The 26714-nt window shown below is 50.3% G+C and overlaps 1 protein-coding gene across 2 annotated transcripts in view; it reads left to right on the top strand.

Moving 5' to 3' along the window:
• The window catches only part of Sgsm1 (small G protein signaling modulator 1), a 72441-nt gene extending 50250 nt beyond the window's left edge, over positions 1–22191 (top strand). For both annotated transcript variants that reach the window (XM_076922427.1, XM_076922426.1), the window contains 8 exons: positions 154–222; positions 2227–2814; positions 5317–5441; positions 7169–7251; positions 11103–11212; positions 13326–13422; positions 15400–15567; positions 20265–22191. In XM_076922427.1, coding sequence (XP_076778542.1) covers positions 154–222; positions 2227–2814; positions 5317–5441; positions 7169–7251; positions 11103–11212; positions 13326–13422; positions 15400–15567; positions 20265–20353 — 1329 coding nt within the window. In that variant the 3' untranslated portion in view covers positions 20354–22191. The remainder of the gene's footprint in view (positions 1–153; positions 223–2226; positions 2815–5316; positions 5442–7168; positions 7252–11102; positions 11213–13325; positions 13423–15399; positions 15568–20264) is intronic.
• Positions 22192–26714: the final 4523 nt, after the last annotated feature.

The following is a 26714-nucleotide window of genomic DNA, read 5'->3' as shown; positions in this document are numbered from 1 at the left end:
AGGAGGCTCCAGGAAGCAGCTAAGAAGCTGAGACTCTGGAAAGGGACTCGTCCCAGCCAGGAGAAGGGATGGAACCAGGCTTTCTGGATTCCCAATCCAGAAGCCCCTGATGTGACCTTCTGTCTTTGCTTGTCTGGTTCCTATCTGTCTCAGTCCTCACAGAGCTGCAGCTCAGGCCGCCAGAACCTCCGACTGCAGAGCGACTCCAGCAGCAGCACACAGGTGACTTTCAGAGGCTCCTCTCCCCACCCATGCCCTGCCCCATTCACAAGCCCCGCCCACCCACGCAAGCCCCACCCACCCACAAGCCCCGCCCCGTCTATCCACAAAGCCCCGCCCCATCCATGCAAGCCCCACCCTCCCATCTGCGGTGGTAGGGTTTGGATGTCCATCATTTACCAGCCGCTTGGCTTGATGTGTCCAGCATTTTATGGCTAGTATTGGAAGCGGACTCTAAGTATTACAAGCAGTTGCTGCCTCCTTAAAACCCTCAGCGGTGGGATGCAGCCCCTGCCAACATGAGTGTCCTGGGATTCAAGTCCTAGGTAAAATGACAAGGGGGTGTGCATTCATCAGATCACGAACAGTGTAGTCAGTGCAAACAACATGGAAATAACCATCAGGTTGTGTCACTAGGAATAAAGGACGCACACCTGAGCCTGGTCTACGCAGGTGCAGTGGTTTGTGGGTATTTTCACTCAGCGTAAGTTGAATCTTGGACCCAGTGCCAATGAACTCAGAGACTGAACAGGAGCCCGACCTCCTATAAAATAGCAAACCACACACCTGTACGTTGCTTCTGTCTCCTTCATCTCCGTCTTCCCTTGAAACAGTACTAAGATCATCAGTCTGCTCTGGCCTTTCTGAACCTTCTGGATGCTTTTACATACGAGGAAATATGTAAAGTACTGAAAGGCTAGTACTTAGGGTTTTACTGCTGTGAACAGACACCATGAAAGGCAAATCTAATAGAGGCTAACATTTAATTGGGGCTGGCTTACAGGTTCAGAGGTTCAGTCCATTATCATCATGGCAGGAAGCATGGCAGCATCCAGGCAGACATGGTGCTGGAGGAGCTGAGAGTCTACATCTTGATCTGAAGGCAGCCAGGAAAGACTCTCTTCTGCAGGCAACTAGGAGGAGGGTCTCTTCTGCACTGGGTGGAACTTGAGCATAGAAGCCTCAAAGCCCACCTCACAGTGACACATTTCCTCAAAGAAGCCCACACCTATTCTAACAAGGACACACTTCCCAATAGTGTCACTCCTTGTGGACCAAACACATGAGTCTATGGGCGGGGGGGGCGGGGCAAACCTATTCAAACCACTATACTTGGTAGATCTTAAAATCCCACATAAATGCTAGCAGACGTATTGTTCAACAGGTTTGGGGCATCATTCCACCTGGAGCCTCATTAAAACAAAAAGGAAAGCACAAAGCAGGCTGCAGTGATGGCCCGGTGATGAAGGCACAAACTACTCCTGCAGAAGACCCAGATTTAGTTCCCAGTATCCACATGAGGTGCACACACACACACACAGATAAGTTCCTAGCACTCACATGAGGTACCTCACAACCAGGAGTAACTCCTGAAGATCTGGCGCCCTCTTCTGGATTCCAAAGGCTCCTGCATTCATGCAGACACACACACACAAAACAACTTTTAAATGAAAAGTGTCCAAATATGTACAAAATACTACCTTCTAGGTAGAATAATCCGTGTGTGTGTGTGTGTGTGTGTGTGTGTGTGTGTGTGCACGGGAGGGCCAAGCCTATGCACATGATGAAGTCTCATATCCACTCTTGAAAACGCAGAAATAGACCCAGTGAACTAAAGCCGATGGCAGCCACATGAAGAAACAGTGTGAGGCTTTGACCTGATCTTTACTGTGAGCTCGAGGGCTGTGTCTGAAGGACGCAGGACTGCAAGTAAATCTAAGTGTTGGAGGTCTGCATAGCGGAAAGCCACTCCCCCGACACCCCCAAATTTCATTTCCCTAGTTGTCCTCCTCAGAGCCAGCTGTGGCCAGCGGAATTGCTGATGTGACCTTAGCACTTGGGTTATTGACAGCCATGAAGGAGAACATGTTGCCTTTGTACTGACTGCATGCTATTCCACTGCGTGCAGACTGCATACTGAAGTGCCCCTGTTGTTAGATGTTAAGTTGCTGCCATACACAGTGTTGCCATGGGCATCCTGACTCGCATGTCTGTCCCCTTCCTCAGGTATTTGAGTCTGTGGATGAAGTGGAGCAGACAGAGGCAGAAGGCAGGTCAGAAGAAAAACATCCCAAGATCCCCAATGGGAACCCAGCAAATGGCACCTGCTCCCCAGACTCTGGACACCCTTCCTCCCACAACTTCTCCTCCGGCCTCTCTGAGCACTCCGAGCCCAGTCTTAGCACCGAAGACAGTGTCTTAGATGCCCAGCGCAGCCTACCCGCTGTGTTTCGGCCTGGGGACAGCAGCGTGGAAGATGGGCAGAGCAGCGAAGCCACCACTTCCCGGGACGAGGCCCCTCGGGAGGCGCTGGCAGTGCAAGACAGTCTTGAGAGTGACCTTCTCGCTAATGGGAGCTTGGAGGAGTTCATGTCCATCCCTGGCAGCCTGGACATGGCCCTGCCCGAGAAGGATGGTGCCATGATGGACGGCTGGTCCAGCGAGGCGGACAAGCATGGTCGAGCCGACAGCGAGGACAACCTCTCAGAGGAACCTGAGATGGAGAGCCTGTTCCCTGCCCTGGCTTCTCTGGCTGTGGCCTCCTCTGCCAACAATGAGGCATCCCCTGTGTCCTCCAGTGGTGTTACCTACTCTGTAAGTCACTCAAGAGTCCTTGTTGGAGGAGGGGAAGGCTGGCCACAGGCCTCAGCTCCCGTTTGTCTCACTCACTCCATCATGGGAGTTCACAGGAAGGGCTTGCCAGGAAGTCTGGTTTTATCCCTTCTCCTGGCTGGGACAAGTCCCTTCCCAGAGCCTCAGCTTCCTGGCTGTTCCCTGGAGCCTCCTCAGAGATGGTCTTGGCCTCTGGTAGCTAAGTCTGGCCTCTGCCTTCACAGACTTTAGCAGAACAGTTAACAGGAAGCTCAGGCAGATTCCCTTTCACCGCGATGTAGCCATCAGTCATCGCCTCACACATCCATGCTGTGTGGCAAGCAGTGACCCGAAGTCAGAGACTTTCACCCCCTCAACACTGTGCTCTCCACATACACCTGTATGTCCGTGGGTCAACCAGGAAGCTCTGCCTCAAGCTGGGCGGGGCGTGGTTCAATCTGCTGTCTGCTGTCAAGGTGGGGTACTGGGGGGCTAGTCTGTGTTTCTGGTCTGTGTTTCATCCTCTGGCAGGCTCACCTGGGTGTGTGCTCATGGGAAAAGCAGATGCTAACCAGAGAGAGTCGACATGCCTTTGTGTATTTGAGGTCTCTGCTCTGTGTGGCTTTCTGACGTCACTGCGGCCAACTGGGCGGTAGAGCAAACTGAGACAGAGAGGTCACAGGCAGGAGGAGTGAAGACACAGGACCCCTTCCTGTCACTCTGGATGGCTGCAATTCTCTCTGGTGCAGAGACTGGGAGTTGGGGGAGAAAGAGGGCTGCAGTGCCACCCCCCTCTCATATGACTTCTCCCTTGTTTTGTCAGAACACACACTGAAGTGATTTCCACAGACTGCAGTACCCCTCCCATGTGACATCACACAGGCTGCGGGTCTGGGACCCTGCCTACTCTGTGCCCTGCCCACTCTGTGGTTCTTCTTTCTCTGTATCTTTGGTATTGGGTGTTATCAGGTGTGGGGACCTTCTAGAGCTCGTGGGGAGTACGTGTGAGCACCACCAGACATACTTGGGTGCAGTTCCTGAGAAACCATCCTTCTTTTGTTGTTGAGAGAGCGCCTCTCATTGGCCTGCAGTTTGCCAATTCCACCAGGCTGTCCAGCCCGGCAGCAAGCCCCAGTGATCTTACTGTCCCCTCCTCTTACTCAGCTCTGGGACAACAAGCACGTGCCTCCGGGCCTGGCTTTCTACATGGGTTCCGTGGGGGGGTGGGGGGGAGGCGCTCAACTTGGGTTCTCACACTTGCCAGATGAGCACTTCACTGACTGAGACATCACCCAGCTGCTGAAGAATCTTTTAGGAAGATCCCTCATCCCCATGTCATCCTGAGCGACATCTCCTCCCTTGTTCCTGACACATCCCTTTGCTGGGTACAGGGCCACATGGCCGCCATGTTTGCTTAGAACAGCTGTCCCCTCGTATATGATTGTGCAAGTCCTGCTTTTCAACTCCACGATGATAAAGAATGTATTCTGTGGGAAGCAGACTTTAAACTTGACATCCAGATCTTTCCCTGCACTAACATATGTGGTACGATTTCTCGATGCAGAGGGGCAACCCTCTGGCTAGAGCTCCCCTGGGCCATGCCATCCCAAGGGAACTTCTGACTCTCTGTGGGGCACTGTGCCCTCAGCTGGGATGCTCACAGGTTAGGTGAAGTCCACACATTTTTTTTTAATTTTTTACTTTACTGCAACTTTTGAGTTTCTTCACAGTAACCCTATAATAAGGCAAGGAGTGCCTGCCCTTCACAGACTCTGCTCTTTCCAAGTCTGTCTTTGGTGTTGGGAAGCCTAACAGTTATCCACTTTTAGGGGATGGGGACATAGCTCAGTCAGTAAAGTCTTGTGGGCAGAGGGACCCAGATTTTATACCAAGGAATCTAGTCTCTAGTCTTGGTGCCTTTGTTTTATTTCATGTCTTAGACAGAGGCTCGTTATGCGGCCCAGGCTGGCCTTAAGTGTTATGCAGCCCAGGCTGGCCTTAAGTTCACTCTGTAACCCTGCTTCAAACTGACAGCAATCCTCCTGCCGTAGTCTCCTGAGCACTGAGGAGACAGATTAACATCCTCTTTAAATGCATTTAATGTGTTTAATATTTTGTCTCTGATACAGTTCTGTCTCTCTCTGTCTCCCTCTATCTCTGTCTCTGTCTGTCTCTGTCTGTCTGTCTGTCTCTCTCTCTCTTTCTCTCTCTGTGTGTGTGTGTGTGTTTGTGTGTTACACACATGAACATAAGAGCACACGTGTCTGCCTATAATCCCAGCACTCTGGGTGTTGAGGCAGGAGGACTATGAGTTCAAGGCCAGTCTGGGCTACATCCTGAGACCCAGTCTCAAAAGAATACTCTTTCATCAGGGAAAGTCAACATAGCTTTCCCAGGGGATAAAGAAAGAGAACGAATCGAACTCCAGAATGAGCGCTTGGGAGGTGAGGATTGGGAGCGGTTCTTGGGGTGTCAGCATCCTCTTCCTTCTCCTCCCGCCCACAGCCAGAGCTACTGGACCTGTACACGGTGAACCTGCACCGCATCGAGAAAGACGTGCAGAGGTGCGACCGCAGCTACTGGTACTTCACAGCCGCCAACCTGGAGAAGCTGAGGAACATCATGTGCAGGTGGCTGTGGCCGCTGGAGGGGAGGGGCAGTGTGGGGGAGGGGTAGTGTGGGGGAGGGGTAGTGTGAGGGAGGGGTGGTGTGGGGGAGGGTTGGTGTGGGGGAGGGGGGCGTGTGGAATGGGGATGGGATGAGGAGAGTAGAAGAAGAGGGATGAGATGATAGACTAGGCAGGATATAGAGAAAGGGAAGGTGGGCTGATGAAAGGGATGAGGGAATAGGGATGAGAGGAAGGGGGATAGGATGATGGTGGGGTGGGCGATGGGCAGTGAAGGGGATGGAAAACACCCAGGATAAGACTGGGGCGCCGTGGGGAAGGCGGACCTACAGGAAACCTGGCTGGAACTCTCTTGGTATCCCTGTTGCTGGTACCACACCAACCTGGAGTTTTATTTCATTCACAGTACCTGAATGAAATATGACAAATTTAAGTCAAAGACGGAGAGAGAACAAAAGCGTGCATGTCGAAGAAATTACTTAAACCCCGCCGGCCTTTGGTTACTGAGTTTCCATATAAAAGACACTCACGACCTTTGTATTTATAATAAGCCTTAAACAGCACTAGAGCTGGGCAGCTGCCTGCTCTCTATACTGTTAGAATCTACTTTCCTATCGATAACCCCAAATTATCACTTACTATGTTTCATCTGGGCTGCTCTTAGCTCCAGTTGGGCAGCCCACAGGGCCATGTTTTTATGGCTGTCCTAACCCACGGCAGCTTCTCCCTCTCCTTCCTGCACCTTCTTCTGCTGCTTCCTCCAAGACCAGGAAACCCCAGCCCCACCTAGGTCTCTCCTGCCTAGCTATTGGCTGTTAGCATCTTTATTCACCAATCACAAGTAACTTGGGGCAGGGTCCCAAGAGGGTATGTGCAGACTCTGGATCTTGGGATCTCACACTTAGCATTACAGTAGATGGTAAAAGACAAAACCTCAACCTGTGTGTGCTTCCTGTGCTCAGCTCCTTTTATACTTCCAGGGTCTAGCATTCCTTGCCTAAGGAATGGAGCCGCCCACAGTGGGCTGGGTCTTCCTATATTGCTTAATATGTAATCAAGACAGTTCCCTGCTTTCCCCTAGACAGTTCCACCAGCCAGTGCTGCCTAGACAACTCTCTTCCCAACGTGGCAATTAGAACTATCACCCTGACTTTGTGTGTGCTCTTTGCCTCTCTGTATCTCCATCTCCTCCCCTGGGAAATGTGCTCTTAATGAGACATGTGATTATTTTGAAAGATTCAAAGATTTAAGGTACATACAGGGCTGAGTGTGTTGTCCAGGCCCAGAGTTCCAAAGCTATTTTTCACGGGGATGGATCCATATTTTCCACAGAATCAGTAGGGAAAATCCCTAGAGATTTTGAGTCACTTGTCTATGCAGAGTGATTGCCTCCTCCGTGTAGCTGGAGAAGAGGCAGCTCTTGGAAGAAATGTGTGGGGCTGAGTGGAGGAGTTGAAGACACTCTGATCCCATACACCCATGACAGCACCCCAGGGTGGTGCGGCACCTGCAGAATCCTGTGCTCTGTGATGCCCCCTTGGGCAGGTTTGCCCTGATGGCTGCACCTTGGATATCTATATATGATGACACTGAGGGTGGACATCAGGCTGAGAAATGGAGGACCAGATGGAAAAAAGCAGCAAGGAGTGGGTGAAGAAGCCGGCCAGGAGAGGGCAGGCTGTGTGGGGACGCAGGGTGTGGCCCACTCATTGCTTCCCATTTCTTCTGTAGCTACATCTGGCAGCACATTGAGATCGGCTACGTCCAGGGCATGTGTGACCTCCTGGCCCCGCTGCTGGTCATCCTGGATGATGGTGAGTGTGTCCTCCCTGGCCAGCCTCACCTTGTGTCGCCATGGACTGGGTCAGGATAGAGGTATAGCAGGGCTGCCTGGTGGATACATCCCAGCCCCAGCAGCATGAGACATCCTTGTGTCCCACCGAGCCTGGCACTGAGGCCCCCCTGGCTGAGCCGCTGCTTGACAGGGAATGAGAACAAAGTAAAGCAGGTCCAAATGGTGTCCCAGGATGAGGTCTACCAAATGGGACAAAACTGAAGAGTAAGTCTCCACAGGCTCTTTCTTAAATTAAGGGAGGGAGGGAGTCCGGAAGGATGGAAGGGGTGGAGGAAAGAAGGAAGGAAAGAAATGAAGTGAAAACCAAGACAATCAGGATGTTACCAGCTCTAACAGAATACCAGGCACCTCACATGCACCCTGATGTCAACATCAGACTGAATCATTTCAGGGAAACGTCAGACCATGAAGATAAAGGCAAAAAGTCTCCAAAAAAAAAAAAAAATCAACAAACTCAATCCAACAAGATATAAAAGATTACACTGCATGGCCAAGCGGGGCTTATCCCAGGAATGCAAGGGCGGTTCAGTATCCACTCATCAATCAATATAAGCCAGCGCTTGACTATAAAAGACAGGCAGAGTGTGGTGGCCATGCCTATGGTCCCAGCAGTACAGAGGTAGAGGCAGGAGGATCAGAGGTTCAAAGTTATCCTTGACCAAAGTGAATTTGAGTCAAGCATGGGCTACATGAGATGGTATACCAAATTGTTAAAAGAAGAAAAAAAAAGGAAGAACAACTGAAAAGGAATTAAATTTATTGTTACAGTTTGTGTATGCTTGGCCCAGGGAGTGGCATTATTAGAAGGAATGGCCCTGTTGGGGTAGGTGTGGCCCTGTTGGAGTAGGTGTGGTCTTGATGGAGGAGGTGTGGCCCTGTTGGAGTGGGTGTGGTCTTGGAGGAGGTGTGGCCTTGTTGGAATAGACGTGGCCCTGCAGGAGTAGGTGTGGCCTTGTTGGAGGAGGTGTGTCACTGTGGGCTTTAAGACCCTCCTCCTAGCTGCCTAGAAGCCAGTGTTCTGCTAGCAGCCTTCAGATGGAGATGTAGAACTCTCAGCTCCTCCTGCACCATGCCTGCCTGGATGCTGCCGTGCTCCTGCCTTGATGATAGTGGACTGAACCTCTGAACCTATAAGCTGGCCCCAGTTAAATGTTGTCCTTATAAGAATTGCCTTGGTCGCTGAGCGGTGGTGGCGCACACCTTTAACCCCAGCGCTTGGGAGGCAGAGGCAGGCGGATTTCTGAGTTCGAGGCCAGCCTGGTCTACAGAGTGAGTTCCAGGACAGCCAGGGCTACACAGAGAAACGCTGTCTCAAAACAAAACAAACAAACAAAAAAGAATTGCCTTGGTCATGGTGTCTGTTCACATAGGTAAGACCCTAACTAAAACAAATATCAATGCAGTCCCGGATGTAGATGATATGACTTAAAGTGGAAAATCCAAAGAATAAGAAAACAGAAGTGAGGTGGCCAGGGTTGTAGAGCATAGACCAGGAAGCAGAAATCTCACAATCCAAACGTAAAATTAAGAAAACAAGTTCATGTGTAATGTCTCCTGAAGACTGATGTGTTTCCAGTACCTATAAAGGGAGTGGTTTATACATTGGACACCATAAAACATTGTTGGACAGAAGGGAGGAAACTTGAAAAGGGAGATGTCTCCCACCATGGGAAGGCTTGACGTTGGCAAGGAGTACTGTCCTCTGTACTTTCTACAGATTCCAGAAAGCCCCGTCAAAATGCCCAGTTGCAGCGGCAAGGTGGCTCATGGGTAAAGGCAGTGTCACCAAGCCTGAGGACCTGAGGTTGGTCCCTGGGACTCATGTGGTGAAAGGAGAGAAGCAACTGCCACAAGTTGTACAAGGAGAGAGAGAGAGAGAGAGAGAGAGAGAGAGAGACAGAGACAGAGACAGAGACAGAGACAGAGACAGAGACAGAGAGACAGAGTTACGTTGCCTCCAGCAGAGCCTGCACATAGGCGCTGGGCTGAAGCTGAGAGTCTGTAAAGAAACATTTGCAGCTAATGTTCTGCTGATTGACCAGAGTTTAGATTCATTTCAGTGCCGTAAACTCATTTTAACACAGTTAATGTATTGCTGCTGTAGTGATGGGAAACCCACATGCAAAACGTGGAAGACCCCTGGCTCACGCCACACACAAGGAATGCGCTTGAAATCGTTCCCAGAAAGGCCCCAAATGGCAGAACTCTCAGAAAAAAGATTTCAGGTGAATGCTTGCGACTTTGCTGGGTCAGTCGATGCCGGCCAGCCGAGGAACCAAACCAAACCAGCATCGTTTACGTGAAATCTTCTAAAAAGCGTTTTCTCTGACAGCATAAAAAGCCTGGTCAATGGAGTGGATAAAGCACAAGAATGTTCCAGGTGGCACTGGTTTTTGACATAAAAGCCATGGTACCATGAGAGACAGTGGTCAGCGACATGTCAAGGTGACAAGTGGGCTGCAGGTGTGGTGGCACCAGAGGTGACAGGCTGCCGACATCCACTGCTCAGAGTTTCTGTAATCTCTCCTAACCCCTTTCAGCCTGAGTGAGATCCAGCACCTGAAGGAGCTTCCCAGTAGCCTCTTTCTTCCCCCAAGTTACCAAGTGAAACAAGAAAAACTACCATTTTCAAATAAGGTTTTCAAATGCCGTCTAAATATGAATCAAGCTTCTAGAATGCGGAATTTTCAGACTCTTCACAGTCTTTTTCTTTTTTTCTTTTAATGTTTGAGATCTTGTGTTTATTTTACTGAATCAGTGTTCTGCCTGTGTTATGTGTCCGTGTGCTGCATGCTTACAGTAGAGGTCAGAGAAGGGTGACTGATCCCTTGGAACTGGAGTTACAGATGGCTGTGAGAGTCATCATTTGAGTTCCAGGAATCACACCTGGGTCCTCTGGAGGAAAAGCCAGCCATCTTAGCCACCGAGCCATTTCTCCAGCCCCTGCTTTCTTGATCTATGTTAACAGGTATTCCAGGCAGAATTTGCCAAAGGAGTTTGATCACTCTTTACAAACCGTTCAGCCAAAGCCCTTACTAGGTTGATGGTGACTTTTGAACTCCCTGACTTGAAAATTCCCCTAATGGATAGAATTTCTGAAGGAATAAGAAAGGGACTGTCTTAGTCAGGGTTTCTATTCCTGCACAAAACATCGTGACCAAGAAGTAAGTTGGGGAGGAAAGGGTTTATTCAGCTTACACTTCCACATTGATGTTCATCACCAAAGGAAGTCAGGATAGGAACTCAAGCAGGGCAGGAACCTGGAGGCAGGAGCTGATGCAGAAGCCACGGAGGAGTACTGCTTACTGGCTTGCTTCCCCTGGCTTGTTCAGCTTGCTTTTTTATAGAACACAGGACCGCCAGCCCAGGGACAGCACCACCCACAGTGGGCTAGGTCCTTCCCCGCTTGATCACTAATTGAGAAAATGCCTTATAGCCGGATCTCATGGAGGCATTTCCTCAAGGGAGGCTCCTTTCTCTGTGATAACTCCAGCTTGTGTCAAGTTGACATAGAAAAGCAACCAATATAGGTACCAACAAAGCAGTGTGGGCTTTGTGCCACAGCCAGTGGGGGTCTTTAAAAGGAGTGTCTGTGTCTGAAGGAGCTGCTCCTCCCAGTGGCTCTAAGGCGAGATCCGTGACCCACTAAGGGTTGGCGAGCATCTGAGGAAGTGGCCTCCACTGGTCCCTTCCTGCCCAGCTTCCTCTCACATGGCTGTGGACCCTGCTGTGGGCCTTACATTATCTTTTCAGGAGCTCCAGTGCCCGAGGCCGTGGCTTGGCTAACCCGTTGTCTTGTGCTGTCCCCAGAGGCCCTGGCCTTCAGTTGCTTCACGGAGCTGATGAAGAGGATGAACCAAAACTTCCCCCATGGAGGCGCCATGGACACACACTTTGCCAACATGAGGTCTCTGATCCAGGTAGGACCTGGAGGCCTCCTGCTCTGACTTTGGGAGAGACAAGGAGGACAGCCGAATGGCTTCAGATTGAGCCGTTTTCAGGCTGAGGGTGTGGCTTAGCTATGTTTCCCGGAGCTATCCTATGTAGCTGATCGCATGACGCACTGTGACTTTTTCAGATATCTTTGAGCTTGTTTTACCCCCTTCTTCCGCACTTACCTCCCTCCCGTTCCTAATCGGAGGCCTCCCCCCCAACTTTCACCATCCCCCCTCAGATCAGCTGTACACCACTATTTCCCTCTCTGTTTCTCCCTGTCCTTCCTACCCTGGCAATGGTCCCCTCTACCTTCCTGCTCTGTGGTTACTGAGGCTGTGGGCTCACATCTGAAGCTCTGGAACTGGGAGAGTCAGCTGGGAGAAAGCACATCATGTCTGTCTGTCTGAGTCTGGGTTACCTCACTCAACATGGTCTTTCCTGGTTCCATGAATTGACCGCAAAGCTCATGATTTCATTATTCTGTCGAGCTGAACAGCACCCCCTAGTGGATATGTGCTGTATTTCCATTATCCATGTATAGGTTGAAGGGCGGTAGGCTGTACCCACATCCTGGCTGCTGTGAGTAGAACAAATGGCTGACAAATGACTGTACAGTAAGTCAGGCATTGAGTCCTTCAGGCAAAGCCAAGGCGTGGAGCAGCTGGGTCATGAGTTAGATTTATTTTTAGCTGTTTCAGAGTTCTCCCCACGGGTTTCCATAGTTGGTGGGTTTGTGTTACATTCCCACCAACAGCGTGTCCGTCTCTAACTCGGGCTGGTTGTTTTGTTGACCTTAGCCATGCTGACTGCGGTAAGATGAAGTCTCAGTGTTCTTTTGGTTTGTGTTTCCCTCAGGTGCCAATCAGAATCCACAAGGGGCAGGCCCCTGCAGCCAGGCTGGGCTCTGCAGGAGAATCCACACAGGCTGGAGCTCTAGGGGCTGTAGGGAGCACACTCAATCACAAGGCAGATCTGGCTGCTGCTTTGGTGGGACCAAAAAAAAAAAAAAACCCAAATATTCTGCATACAAAAGGTAGAATCAGGGCCTGTGAGGTGGGTCAGGGTAAAAGTGACTGCTACCAAGACCAACGGCCTCAGCTTGAGCACTTGAGGTCGCAAGGTATGAGGAAAGAATTGACAGGGTCCTCTGATACACACACACACACACACACACACACACACACACACACACAAATATCAAATACTATACACATATGTAAACATATCACACACCACACAAACATACCACACACCACATACACACACTACACAGCGTAAACACACATATACCACACATACACTACACACATGCACACACTGTACATACAACATCATGCACACACCACATACCACAAATGCATGTACATACCACAAACACACACCACCACATTACACACACACCACACACAGTGCACACACACACACACATATTACACACCACATACATATATATAAACATACCACAGATACACACACAGCAATATACAAACATACACACCAAAGACAGACAGACAGACACACACACAGAGAAAGAGGGAGAGAGAGAGAGAGAGAGAGAGAGAGAGAGGACAGACAGATAGACACACACACACAGAGAGAGAGAGAGAGAGAAGACAGACAGACAGACAGAGACAGAAACAGAGAGACAGGGGAAGTGCCAGGGATGAGGCCTAGCACAAGGTAAAGGACCAGAGTCCATATCCACAGCACTTGTGAAAGCTGAGCACGGTAGTGTGCCTTTGTACACCCGGTGCGGGGAAAGCGGAGGCGTCAGCTGTGTGGCTCTGCCTTCCCAGCAGCCATGCACATGTTCTGTTTTCTCTGAATCCCTCACCACCACTTACTATTGTCTGTCATTTTGGCTTCTGCCATCCCAGTGGGTGCAAAGTTGTTTCTCGTTCTCTGACTTGCTGCCCCTGACCTTGAGCGGGCCCTAGGCTGGCCACTGTAAATGCTCTCCAGAGAGACATCTGTACCCTTTGCTCACTGTTAACTGCACCCAGCTGCTGAGAGCCAACTGGCCTGCAGGGTGGGTGCACAACACCACGGATCCCACTGTCCCCTCTGGGATTGACGGACCCACCCTCCCTCTGACAGATCCTGGACTCCGAGCTCTTTGAGCTGATGCATCAGAACGGTGACTACACCCACTTCTATTTCTGCTACCGCTGGTTCCTGCTGGATTTCAAACGAGGTACAGACTCCATCTTGTCCCCAGACTCCTTGTCGTGGAGTTTCTTGGGTGAGGAAGAGGGGAACGGGGAGGCTGACAGGACACCTGAGGGAAGGGCATCTATCTGTCCTTCACAGCACAAACCTTATCAAAAAGTGACTGTGCAGTAGAAGCCATAAAATCCCCACCTCAGGGGATGGGGGATGGCTCGTTCTGCACAAGCAGGAGGACCTGAGTTTGAATCCCCAGCGCCCACATAAGAGGCCAGGTGTGGCGGTCAGTGTAAGGCTGGATGAGCCGAGTTTGATCCTTGGAACCTACTTGGTTAAAATTGAGAATCAACTCCCACAAGTTGTCCTCTGACACCCACACTGAATGGATAATTGAAGAAATTTAAAAAGCTAAGTGCAGCCATGCATGTCTGTGATGCAATACTGGGGAGGCAGATGCGAGCTGGCCACAGGAGCTTGCTGGCCAGCCAGCCCAGCCACATTGTTGAGCTCTGGGCTTAGTGAGGGAATTTGTCTCTTAAGGTGAAGCTCAACAAGGAAGGATAATGACGCCAACACCAGTCCTCCCTGGCATGCACACACATGTGCTCATGAACACACGTGCACATTCACACACGCACACGTGCACATGAACACATACATACACGTGCACACAAACACACATGCACATGTGCATACACACACATGCACACAAACACACCTGAACACACATACATTCCTGTTTCACAGGTGAGAAAACTAAGTTCAATAGGAAGCCATGAAGAGGGGAGCCAGGGTCCAAGCTTGGTCACATCCATCTCTGAGGACACGTCCCTCCCATATGCCTCCCTGCTTAGCACAGACCCAAAACTCTTGAATTGTGGTGACTTCAAGCACATTTTATCCTGGACCAGGATGTCACCTCTGAAGGCATGCCATTGTGCTAGTCTGGCATGAGTCCAGGAACACTCGGTGTGTTTGGTGGTATTAACCGCCTGTTCTACATTGTGCAGTGCCACTGACCACCTGATGGTCCCTTACTGCAACCATCAGACCCTGTGAAAAGTTGAGGTACAGAGAGGCTGGAGGGGGACAGCCCAGCCCACAGCCCCTGGCTGGTGAGGGAAAGGTTGCGACCCAAAGCCAGCTTACTGGACTTGGTAGCCTTGCTCTTAGGGAGTGGTTCTCAACCTGGGGGTCGCAGGGTCAAATAACCCTTCCACAGGGGTTGCATAAGACCATCTGAAAACACGTATTTCTGATGGTCCTGGGATCTGAAGATGCGATATCAGCACTGGCACCGATATTGACTTTTTATGCATACTGTTGTAAAAAATGTAGCAATGTAGCTTACTGTTGTTGTATAATGTTACCCGTGCTACACCGTGCTTCAAGACAGTTTCACGTTTGTAATGACAAATAAATATTTCACAATATATAATTACATATTTTTGTGATTAATCACTATGCTTTAATGATCTTCCATTTGCAACAATGAAAATACATCCTGCATATCAGATAATTTACATTGCAATTGGTAACAGTTGCAACATTCCAGTTATGAAGTAGCAAGGAAAATAATTCTATGGTTGGAGGCCACCTCAACATGAGGAACTATATTAAAAGGTCGCAGCATTTAGGAAGGTTGAGAACCAGTATCCTATGGGCTCTGACATCTCCTTACTAGGCTGAGAGCCATCTGTGAGTGCCCCTGGAGACAGAGAAGAAGGACTGTAACAAAGAACAGTGTAGGGACAGGCCCATGCCAATCAAACCCACACATGCTCAGATTCTTCACACAGGAACCTTAGACCCTGGCCACAGATGGGAAGACTCAGGATCGGATGGCGGGGTCTGGGTCTCCTTCCTCCCCAGCCTGGGTTCCGCCTGGTCTGGGACAGTCAGCTAGGGAAGCGGGATGCTTGCAGGGAGGACTAAGGAGGACAGGCCCTGCACTCCGTCCTGGACCAACTCCCATGTATGTGCATGTGTGGTCGGTGTCCCGCAGAGCTGGTCTATGATGACGTCTTCTCCGTGTGGGAAACTATCTGGGCCGCTAAGCACGTGTCCTCTGCCCACTACGTGTTGTTCATTGCGCTGGCGTTGGTGGAAGTCTACCGAGACATCATCTTGGAGAACAATATGGACTTCACTGATATCATCAAGTTCTTCAATGGTACGAAGGGGCGTGAGTAGGGCGGGACTCCCTAGGGGCGGGGCTTCCCAGGGGCGGGACTCCCGGATCAGAGGCTCCCTGGAGGTGAGGCTCCTCCCCAGGGGCGGAACTCCTGGGACGGAGTTCCCTAAGGGCGGGGCTCCCCAGGGGCGGGACTCCCTACAAGCTCCTGATGCCAGTAGCTTGGCTGATCCCAGTCATTCTTCTGCTTCCACAGTACTGACTACACAGTGCTGGATCACAGCTTACACGGGCATGCGCATTTAACACTTGCGTGTTGGGTCCTGAACCCATGTCCTCAGCTTGCACAGCAAGGACCCTCACCCACCAAGAGAGTCTCCCTAGTCCCTGGTGCCCACTTGGCACTATATCAAGGGACCTGGTAGATCTCAACATGCCCCAGGTGTATTTTTCTCCAGGCTGATGATCTCCGGCAGTGTGTGACTCTGCCACTCTCCAACTATGCCCATTGGCGAGGGGATGCCCTATCTATGAGTGTATTTTATCATCTGTGAAGCACCAGGGTCTATCTCACTGGAGTTCATGAGTAGGGAAAGCCTGGGCACAGGGATGCTCTCGGAGTTGTGAGGCCCTAGCAGGTCACTGGGAATGGCCTTGTCTAAATGGCATCATGTTCTGGGCCTCAGCTCTTCGGGGGTACAATGCTGCAAACACCTCCTCCCTCAAGGGAAGTCCAGAGAATTAATGATGAGCTATGAAAAAGCCCTTCACAGGTAGCTGTAACCATGAGAGGCCCAGTAAACACAAGGCAGTTGCTGTTATCATCACTCAAGCACTAAATACCTAAAACCAGCGCTGGCTGGTCTCCCCCTCATAGAGCACTGGCAAGCTCTAGGCTCCGGGCTTCACCCCAAAACTTAAAGACTAAAGAAAGTTCCAAATAAAGAAGAGACCCACCTGTGACCAACCTTGGAAACATTGCTAGATTACTTTTACATCATCTTTTTTTTGGGGGGCGGGGGGATAATTTTGGATTTTGGCTATCTTCTGCATTTTTATATTTAGGACTGTTTTTTGATTTACCAGGAAGGTTGCAAAAGTGGTACCAAACAGTGGTGCCCGTCTCATAGCTTCCTTCCTTTCAGTCGCCACCTTACGTGTTTCTGGAATGTTTGACGCCAAAACTAAGAAATCAACTTTGGAGGACTGTGAGTTTCACCTGCGCCAGAAACGAACCAGGATTTAGTGCCATCCTTAAACACAGCATAAACACTCCTTGAGCTGACGTGAGTCAGTTGCTAGAATATTTGCCCAGCATCCGTGAAGCCTGGCACGGCCACAGCCACGTAAATGGGGTGTGACAGTACACAGCTGCAGCTCCCACCCTGGAAATAAAGGCAGGAAGATGGGGGGTATCATAGCTGCATTGTCTGCCATAACTTGTAAATGGTTTGTTGCTTCTTGGCTGTTGCGAACAGAGCAGCAGTGAGCATGGCCAAGCGAGTGTCTGATGGCCCAGCCAGTGTCTGATGGTGGTTTCAGCCAGTGTCTGATGGCCAAGCCAATGTCTGATGGTCAAACCAGTGCCTGATGGCCAAACCAGTGTCTGATGGTCAAGCCAGTGTCTGATGGCTGAGCACAGAGTCTGATGGCCCCAGCAAGTGTCAGATGGCCCAGCCAGTGTCTGATGGTCAAACCAGTGTCTGATGGTGGTCCCAGCAAGTGTCGGATGGCCCAGCCAGTGTCTAATGGCTGAGCTAGTGTCTGTAGAATAGGGCATTGAGTCCTCTGGCCATATGCCAAGGAGTGGTACATCTGAGTCATGGGGTAGATTTTTTTTTCCAGGTTTTCGAGAATGGTCTACACTGGCTTCTAGAGCAGATAGGCCGGTTTGCACTCCGAGCACCACGGATGAGCCCAGCATGCACCCCTTCCAGAATTTGTATCTGTGCTCCATTGATCTTGCCACTCTAACGGGGGTCGGGAGACAAGACTCTAGGTTGTTTGGTTTGCATCTAATTGCTCAGGGTGAACTTTTTTTTTTTTTTTTTTTTTTTTTTGCCATTTTCTATCTCTTCTTTTGAGAACACTGTCCAGTTCTCAGTCACATTTTTTAAATTTGGGTTGTTTGTTTTCCTGAGTCTTTTGTTTGTTTGTTTCTTTTCAATCTTTATTTATGCTCGACATTACTTCTTTTCCAGGGTTAGGGTTAGGGTTAGGGTTAGGGTTAGGGTTAGGGTTAGGGTTAGGGTTAGGGTTAGGTTAGGGTTAGGGTTAGGGTTAGGGTTAGGGTTAGGTAGATTTTCCAGGTAGATTACTGGTAAACATCCTATCCCAGTCTTTGGCTTTTCTCTTCACTGGAGAGATTGTCTTTTTTGCTGTAAGGAAGCTGTTTAGTTCTCTGAGGTTCCACTATGTCAACTGTTGCCCTTAATTCTTAAGCAACTGAGTTCTATTCAGAAAGTTTCTTTCTACACTCATAGGGACCTCATATCTTTTCTTCTATAAGCGTCAGTGTCTTGGGTTTCACTTTGAAGTCTGTCTTTGTTATGGTCTCTATTGCTTTTAAGAAACATTATGCAGATCGAGCAAGTTCGGAAGGAACCAGTTTATTCGGCTTATACTTCCATATTTCTATTCACTATTAAAAGAAATCAGGACAGGAACTCAAGCAGGGCAGGAACCTGGAGGCAGGAGCTGATGCAGAGGCCATGGAGGGGTGCTGCTTACTGGCTTGCTCCCTATGGCTTGCTCAGCCTGCTTTCTTATAGAACCCAGGTCCACCAGCCCAGGGATGGCTCCACCTACAGTAGGCGGGGCCCTGCCCATCAATCACTAATTAGGAAGATGCCTCACAGGCTTGCTTACAGCTGATCTTATGGCGGCATTTTGTTAATCAAGTATGACTTTAGTGCATGTCGAGTTGACATAAAACTATCCAGCACAAGGTCTTTGATCCATTTGGAGTTTGTGTCTGTGTGGGATGATAAATACAGGTCTAACTGAATTCTCCTGCATGTGAGCATTGAGGCCTCCCAGCGGCGTGTTTTGAAGACATCTTTTCTCCGATGTCTGCTTTTGTGTCTTTATCAACTATCAGCTGCAGGTATTTGCAAGTGTTCGGGTCTTCTGCTTTGTTCCGCTGGTGTCCTGTCTGTTTTTATGACAGGACCTAGCTGTTTATACAGCCGTGGTTCCATAATGTATCCGGAGACCTGGAATGTTAACCCGTCAGCACTGTCCATTCTGACCTAGGTTGCTTTGACTATGCAGGGTCCTCCGTGGCTCCTCATAGAGTTCAGGCCATTTCTTTCTATTTCTGTGATGACGAATGAGGTGGGGGTTTTGATTGGGAGTTGCACCAACTCTGTAAACTGCTCTTAAGGGAGTTCTTATATTCACAGTATTAATTCTACTAATCCACGAGTATGGGAGGGCTTTCTATTTTCTTGTCTCTGTCGGTCTTTCTTCAGAGGTGTAAAGGTCCTTCCCCTGTTCAGTTGGGTCTATTCCTGTCTGTCTTACCTTCTCTGCAGCTCTTGTGAATTGAGTGTATCTGTGATCTCTTTCAGCACGGTTGTCCTCGGGAGAGAGCATGGTTCTGTGACTTCGTTTTGCCTCCGGCCATGTTGCCGGAAGCATTGTTGATCATTTCTTGAAGTTTTGTGGCACACTCCCTAGCTTCTTTTGCATGCCGTATCACGTCATCTGCAGATAGAAATAGTTTGGCTTTTTCAGGTTGTGTCCTTTTAACATCTGCCGCCCCCTTGCCTTACTGTCTCAGCCACTGCCTAAAGCACCACGCTGAAAAGGAGTGGGGAGAGCAGACAGTGCCGTCTTCTTCCTGACGTTAATGGGGTTGCTTTGAGTTCTTCTCCACCTAGGATGATGCTGGCTGTGGGTTTGTCACACAGAATCTTTATTATGTTGAGTTATGTACCCCTGACCCACCATCCCTGCTCTCTCTAGGACTTTAAACATGAGGGTATGCTGGATTTTATTTTATTTTATTTTATTTTTTTCTGTGTAGTCCTGGCTATCCTGGAACTCACTCTGTAGACCAGGCTGGCCTTGAACTCAGAAATCCGCCTGCCTCTGCCTCCCAAGTGCTGGGATTAAAGGCGTGCGCCACCACTGCCAGGCTGGTCTTAGCTTTTTATTTTCTCCTTCGTGAAATGGTTTCTCCGTGATAAAGTCAAGCTTCGGAATATCCTACTATATGTAAGACTTTGAAGATCTTCCACATTTTGTGTGGTTCTCGATAGTTCTTCCTGTCTCTTCCCCACCATCCTGGGCTTTCATCATTCCCCTGGAATCTTTAAGAATCTGCTACGTGCCTGGTGTTACCTTTTATTTTTGAGACAAAGTCTTTCTATGTATCCCAGGCTATCCTCCCTCAGCTTCCCCAGTGCTGGGATTATTACAGGTGTGTCCTGTAGCACCCGGGTCTGACATGGGCTTCGTAAAGTATTCACAGACATTCTGCCTGCAGAGAAGGGTCTCTCAGCACATTCTGAACCCACACTGACTCTTTGTTTCCATGGTGGTGTTGTGAAAAAGGCTTCGTGTTACAATGTTACAATCCTCATTCCACAGATGAGGAAGCCGGGGCCTGCCTGCAGATGCACCTCCCAGGTCGCTTTATGGTGGGAACACCCTAGAATCCATACCGGGAGCTGGACCTATCTCCCAGCGGTAGACACACAGGCTGCTCACGAATATTTCTCCTCTTTCAGAAATGGCCGAGCGGCACAACGCAAAGCAGATTCTGCAGCTCGCCCGGGACCTTGTGCATAAGGTGCAGATTCTGATCGAGAACAAATGAGGATCTGCTGTCGTTCACCACCCCCACTCTCCCTCCTGCAGCCCAGCACGAGGTCCTAGCGTCTGTAGACCAGTGTGGACTTCTGTGCAGAGAGCCATGCTCTTACCCTCGGCCACTGGGCAGTGGGGTAAAGAACCCATCTCAGCCTTACGTTTCCTGTTTGACCAAAGATTGTCCAAGTCTGGGATTTCTCCCTTTCTTGGGAGTTGGGGTTGTGAATGGGTAGAGGTGGCCTCTGGCTCTGTTCTTCTTCCTTTCCTCTGTTCCTTCCTCATCTGTACAGGAGAGGCCTCTGGGGTTTCCTCTGCACCCAAGAAGGAAGGGCCTTTGGAGGTGTTCCAGAACGTTCCTGCCAGGCTGGCTTGGAACAGGCTGTGCCATAAGCATTGCTCACATTCAAAGTCCCAGATGCTTTCGAGCATCATGCCTGCCTTCGAACCGCCCGGTCTCACTCCCCCCATCTCCAAAGGTGACCCTGATGTCCCTTTACAGCTTGTGTGCCCCACCTAGAACCACTGGCTTGGAGGAGGGGCTACCAGCATGTCCCCGTGTATCCTTCTCACCCCACCCGAGATCTGTTCTGTGCCCCTGGCAGTGGCATCTGACTCAGCCCTGCCTGAGTGATCTAACGGTCTAACTCCCTGTGTTTTCTGACTTTTCTCTATCCGCTGCCTGGAGACTCTCTTTAGAAAAGGCATCCTGTAGGTACCCTAGGGATCCAGGAACTATTTGTAGGAAGAAGTTAGGAGCTCCTGCTGAGAGCCCAACCCTTACTATCCCACCCTCAAGGAGACGGGACCTCCCTGCCATCACTGGTGATCTGGGCTCAGAAGCCTGCAGACTTGATGGAAGCCGTGCTCAGTGATGCTGGGTTTTCTCTAAACACTTTGTTCACTCAGGACAGAGGCCGGGATGAACCAGGGGGTTGGCTCATGGTAGGGTTGGTCTGTGTTCCACAATGGGGAGCTTGGGGCCAGGGCTGGATCTGAGTACCCTCCATACCTTCATACCAAGACCTCCTGATCCACACACTGACCCCGAGTGAGCTTTTGTGCCCGCTCACAGTCTCTTAGTAAAGCAGTCCATGGTACAGCAGGAATCAGCACTCATAGTGGAAGCTTGTCCCCAGGACCTGCAGCCTCTGGGGCAATCAAGCAGTGGCCGGTAGGATTTTATAAAGAGGAGGAGCACATGGCTTGAAGCATCTGCAGAGGGTTCCTTCAGCCTTGAACCCCACTCTGTGGCCTTCTGGTGACCTCCCCACCTCGGCCACACCTCCTTGAATCAGAACTTCTGTCTCCCACTTAGTGGGCAGGGTGGACAGTGAGAGACCTGTAATCTCAGTAGAAGACTGATGCTGCTTCAGCCCCACTTGTGCCCAGGGCAGCAGGAAGGGAGGTGGCCGGTGACCATAGTCACCATGTAGAGTCGCACTTCCCAGCTAGGTACCCCAGCTTCCCAAAATGGGGGAAGAACGGTCGTCAGATAAAAGTTTATTTTGCTGGTGCAGAGGGTGGTATTTTAGCACAGCCAGGTCCGGACCTCCTGACCCTTATTTATTTTTGTAACTGACCAGTGTGGAGTATAGCACAAGATTTCCCTCTGCCTCCCTCGTGCCTCCCGAGCGTGTGCTTGTGATTCCGAGTGCCTCGTATTTATTCCATTTACCAGCTGATGTCTGTATGTGGCGTTTCCTGATGTCCTGGAGTTGGGCATGGGGGCAGGGTGGGGGACAGTTTCCTCCTGCCCAAGGTGTTCTCTTTTTAACGTTGCCCAAGTGTCTTGTAAATGTTCGTTGCAAAGATGACTATTCAGAGCAAATATATCTGAGCAGAAAACCTAAGTGTGGGTCTAGTTATTTTTGTTTGGTATGTTGTTTGGTTTGCTTTGTTTTGACAGGGTCTCACTCTGTAGCCCTGGCTGGCCTGGAACTTGCTCTATAGACCAGACTGGCCTTGTCCTCTGCTTCTGCCTCCAAGTACTGGGATTAAAGGTGTGTGCCACCACGCTCAGTGTTTGGTGGGGAAGAGGAGGCAAGGTTTCATGTAGCCCAGGCTATCCTTGGACTTTCTATACAACATAGGCCATCTGAGGCTCCTTTGAACTCCTGATCCTCTCAAGTGCTGTGATTATAGGCATGCCCCCACTTTACTGTTTTGGCTTGGGGAAGAGTCTGGGAGGGTCCTCACCTTCCCTTGTCAGAGTGGTGGGAACAGTCACCTTCCCTCACGGTTCCCCTTCTCTTTCAGGGAGGTCCCAGGAGAAGCAGGAATGGCTGCATCAGAATGGAGGGAGTAGGCGCTGTCTGTTTCTGACCTTGGTAGACTCTCCTCTCTCTAGTCAGGTGACCAAGGAGGTTGTCCCCTCCCCTGGACCCAAGTCAGCATCACTCACAGTCCAGTCCCTCAGCAGCCATGATTCTGACCTTGTGTGTACTTACACAGTCATACATACATGAACACCACTCACACTCATATACACACCACACACATACACACATTCTCAGACACCATACACACTCATGCTCACACCATACAGACACCACACACTCACATCACACCACAAGCTCACACATACACAACACACACCCGCACACCACACACACCACCTCTACACACACATTAAACCACACTGCACACTCACAAACACCACACACACACCACTCACACACCCCATACTACACCAACAACACACACTAATGCACACACTTATATACCACACTCACTCATACACATACCATACACACACTCACATACACACCACACATACACACACCATACACACACACCACATACACTTACATATATACCACACACACACCATACACACATGTACACCACACACTAAACACACACACACACACACACACACACACACACAATGTCCTTAAACCAACTGACTTTTAAAACTCCAAAAAGAAAGCCTGGCCCATTGGCATGAGCAGAAAAAAGCTGTATGAATGATTAGTTGATAAAATACTCTCTCAGCAGAGCCCTTCAGCTGGCGCATCCATTGGCTTCTTCCCCTGTAAGTGCAATAGCCAGCCTCCCCTGTGTGTTAGCCAGCCTCCCCTGTGTGTTAGCCAGCCTCCCCTGTGTGTTAGCCAGCCTCCCCTGTGTGTTAGCCAGCCTCCCCTGTGTGTTAGCCAGCCTCCCCTGTGTGTTAGCCAGCCTCCCCTGTGTGTTAGCCAGCCTCCCCTGTGTGTTAGCTAGCCTTCCCTGTGTGTTAGCCAGCCTTCCCTGTGTGTTAGCCAGCCTCCCCTGGTGTTAGCCAGCCTTCCCTGTGTGTTAGCCAGCCTCCCCTGGTGTTAGCCAGCCTCCCCTGTGTGTTAGCCAGCCTCCCCTGTGTGTTAGCCAGCCTTCCCTGGTGTTAGCCAGCCTCCCCTGTGTGTTAGCCAGCCTCCCCTGTGTGTTAGCCAGCCTTCCCTGTGTGTTAGCCAGCCTCCTCTGTGTGTTAGCCAGCCTTCCCTGCTGTAACTGACACCTGAAGTGATCTGATCCTAGGGAAGTCTATTTGGGCTTGTGTCTAGGAAGCCTCAGTCCATGGTGGGTGGACATACTGCTTTTAGGCTTTAAGGATGGGAAGGACACATGATGGCTGAAGCTTATTGTAGAGCAAAGCCTCTCACCTCACCACAGGGCAGGGTCCCGCAATTCCCCTCAAAGCCACACCCCTAGTGATCTAAAGACCTCCTTTGAGGCCCTACTTGTAGATGGCTCATCACCACCTGCTGACACAGAGCTGGGACATTGAAGATTCAATCGAGACAGGCTAGAAAGAGAGCGCAGATCTGGGGGTGGCATAGTGGGAGGAGTGCTTGCCACATAGCCGAAGGACCGGAGTGTGGTCTCCAGCACCCAGGCAGAAAGCCAGGTGTGGCACCGCACATCTGGAATCCCAGTGCTAGAGAAGTAGAGATGGAGAAATACAGTCGCCCACTGGCCCACCAGCCCTGCCTCTGAGAAACATTGTCTCAAAACAGGTTTATTGTGTATAAACTGGCTACATGGTCCGCTCAGTGGTGTGGGAAGATTTTATTGTGGATATAAGGGAGGCATCAGGAGGAGTCCAGAGCAGAGGGAGAATGAAGTAGACTGGACATGGCCAGGGCTATTTGCTAGAGGGGCGAATAGCAGGAAGGGACAGAGACCAGGGAGGACCTAAAATGACAGTGCTATAACCGTAGCAAAGCAAGAAGAGCTGGTTTATAAGGAGGGTGAGTGGCTGCGGGGAGGGCAGAGCCAGCAGACCGGCATGGGGCTTGGAAATATATATAGCAGGTACTTGTGATTAGGGACTGAGGTGGAGGCGAGCGTGGACCTGATAGACTGATAGGCGATACAGGCTTACTTGACCTTTTGCCAGAGGTAAGAGAAATGACTTCTTTCAGCAGAAGGGAACCGGCTTCACAAGTTCCCGAGGAACGCCGGCTTTTATCTAACCACCGGAAGTCCTCCTACAGGAGGCAAGTACAGGAGGAACTCATTTCTGGACATTTGGACTGCCTTTGTAGTTTGGGGAATTGGAGTTTCCTTTGGGCCTGACAGATAGTACCTGTTCTAGTTAGGGCTTTTGTTGCTGTGAAGAGACACCATGACCAAGATAACTCTTATAAAATAAAGCATTTAGTTGGTGCTGGCTTCCAGTTACAGAGGTTCAGTCTTTTATCATCAGGGCAAGAAGCATGGCAGTGGGCAGACAGACATGTCGCTGGAGGAGCCGATAGTTCTACATCTTGATCAGAAGGCAGCCAGAAGGAGACTGTCTTCTGCAGGTAGCCAGGAGGAGCCTCTGTTCTGCCCTGGAGTGAACTTGAACACTAGGAGAGCTCACAGCCTGCTCACACAGTGACATACCTCCTCTAACAAGGCCACACCCACTCCAACAAGGCCACACCCACTCTAACGAGGCCACACCTCCTCCAACAAGGCATACCTCTCCAACAAGGCCACACCTCCTCCAACAAGGCCACACCTCCTCCAACAAGGCCACACATCCTACTGTTGAAGATACAGTAGTGCCCAGTGAGACTTTTGTATCCGAAGATGTAAAGGAATGTTAGAAATAGGCAGGACCGTCTCACAATGCCGAATGAGCTGAGGCCGTCTACCCGTGTCTACACTTTGGGGACAGGATTCCAGCTCTGCTACCGTTGTATAGCATTATGGTTCAAGCCACAGCCACCATCCTCATTGCAAAGACCTTCCCAGCGGCCCTTGTGGACAGCTGACAGGGAAACAAAGGCTCTCACGGGCGTACACGCGACCATGAGCATTTGTATCCTGGGTGTGTGACTCGGGACCGTGGGTTCCTCATCTGTGTATCTGGCCATTCCTCCCAACCATTGTACCCAGTTCTACTCTGATTGTATGTGGCCTCAGGGTCTCAGAGAGAGGCTAGCGTGTAGGGCACACATGCTGGAGGAGGCTAGAGGAAAGGTCTCCAGCTACACAGCCGCAGAGAGGCAGAGAAGCCTCATCCATGCTGAGAACTGACCTTCCGGTGTGCCTGGTTTAATGTCAGCCTTCACTCGTGGGTTTATATTGTGAGCTGAATCAACTCATTGTTTGTTCTGGATGGGATCAATTTTAGTTGTCTTCGGTGGGGGAGGGGTAAATGTTGCCTCGTCCTCCTACCCTCCCCCCAACCCCCAACCAAGGGTGAAAAATCTCATGACAGCTATTTACGGCTGTGTATAAGAACTTCTCAGACTGTTTTCACACATGTGCAACGAGAGAGTAAAGGTTTCCTTTTTCTGGACTCAGCCCTATGCCTCCCTTCTGATGGAGCTCCCTCCCCTGACATTGCTGAGCTGCTCTGGCTGGAAATCCATCTTCCCTGAGTTCCTGGCAGCTCTCCTCCCTCAGCTTCTTGGGTGAGCCTGTGCAACTTAAGAGGCGGATTCCAGCTGGGCGAGCTGTTGGCACCTCTGCCGTGTGATGGAGAATCAGTCAGAAACTGTAGCTGCCCTCCTTCTCCACCCAGTGACCCCTTTTTTTAAATTTTATTTATTTATTTATTTATTTATTTATTTATTTATTTATTTGGTTTAAAGCCTCAGAGCACAGTGGGAGCTTGCGCCCAGGATGGGTTCCCACTCTGGAGCAGCAGAACTTGACCCTCACAGGCAGAAGTTCCAGGTGTCAGCCCATGGCTAAGTCACCCAGCAGAAGGTTGATGGCCACCAGCCCTCCTAGCTCCAGGGGATTTTTCTCTTTACGGAGCTGCTTGGAGCTTTGCTGGGCACAGGACTCCAGCCTCTGTAGCCATGCAGGCTCCTGGCTGACAATGGCTCTTCATTTTGATGGAGAAAGCCATACAGGGGAATTTGGGAATTTGGTGTTAAAGACAGAATCTCTCT

The sequence above is a fragment of the Arvicanthis niloticus genome, chromosome 24, assembly GCF_011762505.2.
Source record: "Arvicanthis niloticus isolate mArvNil1 chromosome 24, mArvNil1.pat.X, whole genome shotgun sequence".
Classification (NCBI taxonomy): Eukaryota; Metazoa; Chordata; class Mammalia; order Rodentia; family Muridae; genus Arvicanthis; species Arvicanthis niloticus.
Note: the sequence above shows the minus strand (reverse complement) of the source record. Positions and strands in the feature narration are given on the sequence as shown.